Raw genomic sequence first — 9507 nt, forward strand, 5'->3', positions numbered from 1 at the left:
TAGGACCAGCAGATAAGCCTATACTTAAGCGACTATATAATACAGCCATTCATATTTTGCAAGACAGTCTGCTTTTTTAATGGTAATGAAATCTATATTTCTTATTGGCAGGGTTGCCAACTTTGGTCAGCTGGCTGGAGTGAGATTTTTAATTTGAGACAAGTTTGCACGCTCATATACATGTAGATAACAGTTTTATGCAACTAATTTTACTTTTGATGCAGCTAATTTTAGGTTTATAATGGAATAATATATACTGAAAGACTTCTTGCCTGATGTTGAGAGTCTGAAAGCGTGAGTGTGACGCCAGATGCGTGAGAGCTGGCAACCCTAGGCCTGTATTGGATAATATAGAATTATTATAGCTTTCTTAGCTGTGTACTGTCATGTCCTGCCCTGTCTGACCCTCCTGTTTCCTTCCTGGTGTGGCCCTAACGAGCCACGTCTGCTAATGATTTGTCTCACCTCTCGTTTCAGCCCTCGTGTGAATCACTCCAGTTGCCCCTCATTAGCTCCCTCGTTAGTCTTGTATAAGAGTTCCTCCCAGGCCTGTGTTCCCCAGTCCTGTCATTGAAGTAATTCCCTACTGTGTTTATCCTTTTTCTACCCATCGTGGTCTGTTTTTATTTTTGCCCTGCTTTTATACGCTTTTGAATAAACCCCCTTACGCTTCCTCTGTGTGTTGGAAACGTGACATTTACAACACTACCACTTCTCTTTGTGTTTATTGCATTTAAATACACGTTTCAGAGCAACTGAATTGTTTGCTTCACCTTCATAGAGCAGGTAAAGAACCTGCACCACAGAAACACACTTGAACCCCTGCTGGACATTCCATGTCTGTTTGGTTGCAAGTGGTGTGGAGGGCAGACAGAACCAGCCAGAGGGGTCAGACTTGGGGGTAGGCAATATCTCATGACCAGATATTTATAGTCAGCTGATACTAAAAGTAGCTCTCTATGGGGAAACTGATAGCCCCCCCCCCCCCTCAAACCACCTAAGGGGCCATGAAAACAGAGTAAAACAAAACTACTGAATTTGCAAGACAAAACCAAACATCAGTGAAATTCCAATAAAATGTGACGTTATCAATGGGAACGAACTGGAGGGTTTCCCTGTGACATCCGGAACACTGTCCGATACACTGCGTTTTATTTTAAGCAGTCTGCAGTGAGTTCAATTATAAAAATGTATAAAATATCCGTCATTAGAATATACTGCAATACAACTGCACATGGTTATTAATGTCATGTTGCTGCGTCGATACTGACTATGTGTTATTTGATCCTCTCTGTTTTTCCGCTATTTTAAAAACCATCATGTGATCAGCCTGGATTAATTGCCTGCTTACCGCATTGTGCAGTGGCGCCCATACCTAAAGTTTAATGCATTTTTTTGCGTGAGCTGCATTACGTGAGGTGGAGGACGGCAGCTAGGATGCTTACCTTCAAGAAAAGTGTGGAGAAGCCGTGTCGTCACGCCAATTGGTATTGAATAAGGGATCCGATTGTTGTGATTTCTTCCCGGTCTGAAACGGGGGGGCGGAGGTCGCTGCTGAGGCAGACCATTTGAACTTGGTGATCATTTTGCTTGGGAGCTGGACATGGATTTCACCCTGCCGGAAAATGAGGAAGAGGAGGATGAGGAGGACGTGGACCTTCAGTACATGATCGAACAGAGCCTGCTGGAGTGCGGACAACCTGGCGATTATTCGGAATCCGCACCTGTGGAGGAGCGCAGGTATGCCGAATAACACAGTATTCCCCCATTGGGACAGCTGTGCTGGTAAGCTGTACTATCTCATTGCACAGGGTCCCTGAAACCAGCCCAGAAAACCAGAAGGTTTTTGCAGCAATCAAATCAGGTGAGTGGCTCTACAGTTTCTTATTGCTGCCTGAAGATATTTAATTAATAATACCCAGCTAATTGTTATCTGTAATATTGGGTATGGTAGTTATGAAAGTGAACAGCTGGGATTCAGAAGAAAGGCCAGATGTAGCAGTTTCAGAGATGTTACCAGCTATTTTAATAAAGCACTTTGATACAGATGAATATTTATATTTTAGTCAGCAGATGTTTTATCCAAAACAACTTAGCCAGTCAAAATGAGTGAAACTACTCTTCCAACCCAGGGACTGGAACCAATAACCTTCTGATCATGAGCACAGAGTCCTAACACACCAAGCTGAACACTAGCCCAGAATATTTTACTGAGGCAATTTAGGTTCAGCATTGATGTTCCGGTCACACGGTCACTGCCCCTAGCACCGTGCTACACTTTTTGTGTTTTTTCCCGGGTTCCCTGTCACCAAGGTGATGAGGCGGCCCTGCAGAAGCTTTCCTCATGTCGGCACGCTTTCTCAGAGGCAGATGGTGATGGATGGATCCCATTGCATGCAGCTGCAGTCCAGATCAACAAAACCATTCTGGAGATCACTTTTGCAGGTCTGTACTCACCCGGTGGCCATGCAGGGAGCGTTCTACACACCTGTGGGCCTGGCTGTTGCTGTGAGGTGACATGGATAGCTGAATGAACAACAGAAATTCCCTTCTTATGTTGCTGTCACCATTTTACATGGCTTATAACGTCAAATTGCAGGAAGGGCTACAGGATGGCCGTGTGGCTCAGTGGTTCAGAAAACTTTGTCCATGATCAGTGGGTCACATCTCTGGTCATTTCAGAGGTGGGTCCTCTCCCCCCAGTTGCTTCAGGGATTCAGGGAGCAGATGAGTCTGTTTTCTCAAAATAAATATATGCATGTTGCTTTGGATAAATACACCTGCTAAATTAATAAAATGCAAATTTGTATAGGAAATTATTATACTTCATTGATTCCCATGGGGAAATTCTCCTTTCGCCTACCCCAACTTGCTCTCCGTGAGAGCAAGCTTGGCAGCTAAGGGCAATCACCCATAGCAGCACCCAGGGAGCTGGGGGTTACGGGCCTTGCTCAAGGACCCACAGACGGGCCATGGCCATGCTTGAACCAACGACCTTCTGATCATAGCCACAGAGACTTAGCCTGTAGCCCTTAAGAACTTGGCTTGTGGGTACACCAGCTGTGACTTCTGAACTTGGCTTTTACTTGTGCCTGGAGGCCTGCATCATGAAGCTGGATTTCTTGCTTTGCTGAATAACTTACTGATTTAAGATACCCTACTTTAAATGGACTTCATCTTTGTTCACTTACATTTAGACTAATGTAACTACAGATTACCTTAAATCTGACAAGTTATTCAGCTTTATGATACAGGCCTCACATGCTGTTTACAAGGGGTAGGCAATTTTATCCAGTAAGGGCCAATGTATGTGCAGGTTTTCGCTGCAATGCCCTAATTAAATTACTGCTTAGAGGACTGATTGGCTGTAGGGTCCTCACACCTGAACTAAAGGAGGAGGAGGTAAGGAGCACATACTCATGCGGCACGTTGCCACACCCACCACACAACAAACCACCTCAGGGATGAGAACCTGAGTGCAGCCCTGTGGCAAGTGATACCTCAGCACCACACTAGTTTGAATAGAATGGAACAGTGTGAAAGTTTTTTGTATTAACTGGAGTGTCAATCTTGCCACCATCCCCCAAATTTTCCCCGAAAGTTGGAGGTCCTGCTTGCAGGGCTAGATGTAGGTTAACATCATGTCCAGGACAAAGCAGGAGCAGGTTAAGGGTCTTGTTCAAGGGCCCAATGAAGTAGGATCACTCCTGGCATTCACAGGATTGGAACCAACAACCTACCGATTTCCAGCACAGATCCCTAGCCACAGAGCCACCACTCCACCTGCACTCACCTAAAGGTTATCCCAAAATCCTGCATACACACCATCTCCTTGAGGATAAGATTGTCTACCCCTGCTGTATATCATGGTGACATGTTGTGATTCAGCCTGACATGCAGTGACATTGCTTCGCCAGCTTCTACCCAGGGGGCGGGGCATTCCCATACGATCCAGGGGAAGACACCCCTCTTCTTGGCTGTGGAGAAAGGCCTACGGGCCAACGCCACTTTCCTGCTGCAGAATGGCTCGAACCCAGACTCACGGGACGAAGAAGAGGACTCACCTCTAGTTGCAGGTCAAACACAGAACATAAGAACATAAGAAATTTACAAACGAGAGGAGGCCGTTTGGCCCATCAAGCTCGTTTGGGGAGAACTTAACTAATAGCTGAGAGTTGTTAAAATCTTATCTAGCTCTGATTTAAAGGAACCCAGGGTTTTAGCTTGTGCTACACTAGCAGGAAGACTATTCCATACTCTAACTACACGCTGTGTAAAGAAGTGCTTCCTGAAATCCATTTTAAAATGTTCTCCCGCTAATTTCCACTTATGACCATGAGTTCTAGTATTTAAACTAATATTGAAGTAGCCATTTGGCTGAACAGCATCCAGATCTGTTAGAATCTTATAGACCTGGATCATGTCCCGCTTTGCTCGGGGTTAAACAGATTCAGCTCAGCTAACCTCTCCTCATAAGACATTCCTCTAAGACCAGGAATCATTCTCATAGCCCTACGTTGAACCCTTTCCAGACTTTTTCACTGTGCGTGATGTTCCCTCTTGTGCATTTGGACAGTTACAGATGCTACAGATGTTTACGCTGATGTTGGTCTTCCTGCACCGCAGCTATTAAGAACAATCAGTACGACATGGCTTCGCTCCTGATCCGCTTCAATGCTAATGTGAACCAGGAGGGGGCGCACCGCAGAAAGCCGCTCCATGAGGCTGCCCACCTTGGGGCCACCAACTTTGTGGATCTGCTACTGCAGTCCGGTGCTGACACTGACCCACGCAGTGAATATGGACTCACGCCGCTTGCATTGGCAGCCCAGTATGGACACTATGAGATTGTTCAGACCCTTGTTCAGAAAGGTACTAGTCGATTTTTCCCTTTCATGTCCTGCCTTTGATTTAATTCTTCCAGATTAGTTAGGTAATTTAATTAAGTCAGTCATACTGATACATACTAATTTTTCCAGAACGACTTATCCAGTAGTGGCTCAGTAAGCCAGGAGTCTATCGCGGGAAGCACAGGGCAGACACCCTTATTTAATAAGATCATTCCTTTTTATGCTTGGCAATACAGTTTTCATAGTGAAAACAGCAGATGTGTTTATCCAAAGTGACGTACATTTGAGAATGCAGGGTCAGACAGTCCCTGGAGCAACTGGGGGTTAGGGGTCTTGCTCAGGGACCCAACAGTGAAATCACTTGGGGATTTGAACCGGCGACCTTCTAGTAATGTATTTTTTTTAATGAATAAAACTGAAAATTGCTCCTGAATGCAGGTAATATAATTAAACAATAATATGGGTTGGAGACAGCAGGCAAGCGCAGCGATTTGGGAGGTGTGATTCCAGTGTGGGATATTTGTGTATCTGGAACGTTCTGCCGTCACTGAACTGCAGCCTCTCCCAGGTGCCGACGTAGACTCCCAGGCCATGGACTCAGCCACCATCCTGTTTGAAGCCGCCGCCTCTGGGAATCCTGACATCATCTCCCTGCTGCTCGAGTACGGCGCTGATGCTAATGTCCCCAAACACACAGGTCACCTTCCGATCCATCGCGTGGCGCACCGTGGGCACCTCCTGTGAGTGGCACTGCTTCCTCGCAAAACTAGCATTCCATTTCGGATGGTTGTTTCTCTGCACCCTTCATCCATTTATAAAGTTTGATATTGTTGACAAAGCAGATGAAGTTGAATGAAGTAACGTCACTTGCTTGGGGGGGGGTAGTGTGTGGACAGACCCATTGGCACAGGCATATAAAATGAAACACCTAGTCATGCGGTCCGGTTTACAAACATTTGTAAAAGAATGAGCTCAGTGGCAGACCATGATCAGTAACAGAGCAGGGCCGTTGTGTGCTGGGGCACATACTGTGTAAAACTCACCATTGCAGAGTTACTAACTCCCTCTGGCATTAACCGCAGCACAAAATCTGTGCACGGGGAGCTTCATGGAATGGGCATCCATGGTCAAGCAGCTGCATGCAAGCCTCACATCACTAAGTGCAATGCCAAGTGTCGGGTGGTGTGGTGTAAAGCACATCACCACTGGACCCAGGAGCAGTGGAAACGTGTTCTGTGGAGTGATGAATCATGCTTCGCTGTCTGACCAATCTGATGCGTCTGTGTTCGGCAGATGCCAGGAGAACGTTACCTGCCTGACTGCATTGTGCCAACTGTAAAGTTTGGTGGAGGTGGGATAATTGTATGGGGTTGTTTTTCAGGGGTTGGGCTAGGCCCCTTAGTTCCAGTGAAGGGAACTCTTATTCTTATATGTATTCGGAATGGGATGTCATAAAAGTTCCCGTAGATTTAATGGCCAGGTGTCCCAACACTTTTGTCTATGTTGTGTGTGTTTGTGTGTGTGTGTTTGTGTGTTAAAAACAGAGAGCAAGATTGGATGTGGATGTGCAAAAACTCATTCCAGTGTACAAATAGCAAATAAAACTTAATTCCATAAAAAGTCAATTTTTCATTGATTCTACTACTTAGTATTACACCTCACTAGTTGACCTACAGTACGATATTTGCTTCTGGCTAGGCGTCCCCTGCCTTGGCCTATAGACCATCACTCTCTCTCTCCCGAATACACCAGGGCCCTGGAGCGTCTCATGCCCGTTACCTCACGGGAGGCGGTGAAGGAAAGCGGGATGAGCCCGCTACACTCGGCAGCAGCTGGCGGGCACCCACAGTGCTTGGAGATACTGCTCAAAGCGGGCTATGATGTCAACTTCATGCTGCACCCACGTGTGCGGCGTAACTATGATGATGAGCGCCGCTCAGCCCTCTTCTTTGCTGTCTCCAACGACGACCTACGCTCCACACGGCTGCTCCTGGAGGCTGGTGCCATGCCCAACCAAGACCCTGTCAAGTGCCTGCAGGTGGCGCTGCGGCTCGGCAACTACGAGCTCATCAACCTCCTGCTGCGTTATGGCGCCAATGTCAACTACTACTCACGCATCAACGCCATGCACTTTCCCTCCGCCCTGCAATACGCCCTCAAGGACGAGGTCTTGCTCCGCATGCTGCTCAACTATGGCTACGATGCCCAGCGCTGCTTCGACTGCCCCTATGGCCAGGACTCTCACGTGCCCCATGACTACGAGGGTTGGACTCCCACTGTCATTAAGGACACCATGGTAGGGCAGGAGTCCCAATATATTAATTTTCCTGGGCAACTCAGCCTTGCTCATTAAGAAGCCATAAGAACTCTTGTTGCCTACAGGCCATAATTTGGAATCTGATGTAGATGGTAAGATCGACCTTTCATATGTAAATGCCTGTTGCTGGGTTAAAATGTCCCCAGTGACACACTGATTAAAGTGAAGTGCGTATGGGAGAGGGCATTTGAGTTTATTAGTTGTCTTTGGAGAGGTGGCCCTTCTGGGTGATGGCAGGGTTCCTCTGCCTTTCATCCCACTGCCAAAACACCTACTGTTGACCAGAGACCTACGATCTGTAGAGCAAGAAAAAGCAGGTAGCGCTAGCTCACACATGAGAGAAGGTATGTAGTTTGTGCTCACCCCTTCTGAGCAGGTCTGGGTACAGTGTAGCGAGGGAACGTGGGATTAGATGGTCATTCCAAATCAGTTGAAAATGTTGGAAAAATCCTCCTAGCGAGCTCTGACAAAGGGTCTGTGTGTCACCATTGCCTTCTCCACAGTTCTGTGAAGTCATTACAGTCTACTGGCTGAGGGACATCTCCGGCTTTGTGGTGCGTATCCTCTTGGACTATGTTGACCATGTCCAGTTCTGCTCTAAGCTGAAAGCTGCCCTGATGGAACAGAAGCAATGGCCGGACATATGCAGGATTCAAGGTGAGCTGGACAGCTGCTGGACATAGATAGATAGACCCTTCTTGTACACATGCTCCATGTTTTTCCTCCACTCAAGTCAGTTGTCTAAGTGCACCCCAAGGTACTTATAGGTTTTCACCATCTGGAGTAACAGGGACAATGGGGGCTTGACCTTCACCACGATCGCCTTCATCTTAATAAGAAAGAAGATGAACCCAGGTTGCAAGAACAGGAATCTTGCATGATAGTACTACACTCTCTACACCTCAGGATGCTCAAAGAACTCCCGAGGGTTGTAGACTATCAGTCTGCTAAGCTTGGGGAAAACACTAAAATCCCCCAAAGGGTCTCTGCAGTTATATTTTTCATATAAGGTGCTTTATTTATTTGCACAAGTGTGTGATTTTGGCTCAAAGAGCACGGTTAGTCAGCATTCAGCACCCCTAGAGCAGTTAGGGTTAAGGGCATCGCTCAAGTGAAAAAGAATTATTTGATTATTCTGTTGGGCACAAGATACAAATGCATGACCTTCCAAACAAGGTCACACATCTATAACCCACTGAACTACACCATAATCGTTCTAGAACAGTGTTTCCCACCTCAATACTCGAGGACCCCCAGGCAGTCTACGTCTTCACTCCCTCCCATCTCGATATCAGGCAGGGAGGGGTAAATAATGTGGACCGGCCGGGGGTCACCAAAGACAGGGCTGAGAAACACTGCTTCAGAACACTTTCCACCACAGCAGCATGATGACACGCGCCCATCATGAAGTCCACAGACAGCATGGAGTGTCTCGAAGCTGCCATGCTGAAGCACGGGTGTCTCTCCTTGCAGAAAACACACGCTGTCTGAAGCACCTGTGCCGTCTGAAGATCCGGGACTGCCTGGGAAAGCTGCGGCTGAGGGCGCCCATTTTCATGAACTTCCTGCCTCTGCCCAAGAGCCTCAAGGACTATGTCCGGTACCAGGAGTACGACCTGTATGGCCTGGGAACTCTGAAGGATCTGAGGTGATGAGGGAGCTTGCCTGATTGCCCAATCTGACTCCGCTGCATGTCCATGGGAAGGTGGGTTATACCCACTACCTTCACTGCTGCCAGTATCAAACATAGCTGAAGGTGGCTGAGGACACGCCCATCAAAGCTCATCTCTTCAAAGCCTCCCAAACGCTTTATGTCAGCATTGGAAACGAGATTTGAAGTCTTGTAACAGTTACAGAATATTTTTCATTTAACGTAGGTGTAGCCGTTATATGTTAACAAGTCCTTCAAGGCCATTTTTGTTATTACTGATTTGCTTTATTTAGAAAAGACAACTAACATATTCACTTTAACATAATACATTAGGTGCAGGCCATTTACTATCATTCAGTGTAATTTTCATCTCACTACATTTTATGTACTTTAAATTTAGGCATGCCATACTAGGCGAGTGACACTAATTAGGCAAGAGACACTAATTTGTTTTGAGACCAGACATATGTAGAAATGTATCAGTTTTATTTAACAGAAGTTGTGTACTGATTCAAACTAATAAATAATTCCAATTCCAATGAAAGCCCGTGTCCTTGTTGCTCTGTTCCATTTCATGTTATCCATGGTTGATAACCACAGACCCTTTTAAGAGTATAAGTAATACAATTCTTTGTAGTACAGTACTTAGTTCTATCAGCAGCATCAAACATAACGTGATATATCTTTGT

General features: G+C 46.3%; 1 protein-coding gene across 4 annotated transcripts; it reads left to right on the top strand.

Annotated features, from left to right (window-relative positions):
• The first annotated feature begins 1070 nt into the window (after nt 1-1070).
• asb14a (ankyrin repeat and SOCS box containing 14a) lies at nt 1071-9362 on the top strand. 4 transcript variants are annotated; one of them, XM_023799521.2, is made up of 9 exons: nt 1071-1740; nt 1812-1864; nt 2365-2445; nt 3918-4076; nt 4627-4872; nt 5419-5590; nt 6603-7146; nt 7671-7824; nt 8641-9362. In XM_023799521.2, exons 1-9 carry the CDS (start codon nt 1604-1606, stop codon nt 8817-8819), a joined length of 1725 nt encoding a protein of 574 aa, XP_023655289.1. In that variant the 5' UTR covers nt 1071-1603; the 3' UTR covers nt 8820-9362. The 4 variants fall into 4 exon arrangements, with proteins under 4 accessions (XP_023655289.1, XP_023655290.1, XP_023655288.1 ...); XM_023799520.2 differs by having other exon boundaries at nt 1073-1740; nt 2314-2445; XM_023799522.2 differs by lacking the exon at nt 2365-2445 and having other exon boundaries at nt 1072-1740.
• The last annotated feature ends 145 nt before the right edge of the window (nt 9363-9507 follow it).

Source organism: Paramormyrops kingsleyae, chromosome 8 (assembly GCF_048594095.1).
Source record: "Paramormyrops kingsleyae isolate MSU_618 chromosome 8, PKINGS_0.4, whole genome shotgun sequence".
NCBI lineage: Eukaryota > Metazoa > Chordata > Actinopteri > Osteoglossiformes > Mormyridae > Paramormyrops > Paramormyrops kingsleyae.

Excerpts from the sequence above, each read along its gene's own strand:
- asb14a (XM_023799520.2), top strand. The coding sequence starts at position 1,604 with ATGGATTTCACCCTGCCGGAAAATGAGGAAGAGGAGGATGAGGAGGAC. Across the intron at positions 4,873-5,418 it reads TCAGACCCTTGTTCAGAAAG|GTGCCGACGTAGACTCCCAG; the intron begins GTACTAGTCGAT and ends AGCCTCTCCCAG. Across the intron at positions 5,591-6,602 it reads GCGCACCGTGGGCACCTCCT|GGCCCTGGAGCGTCTCATGC; the intron begins GTGAGTGGCACT and ends CGAATACACCAG.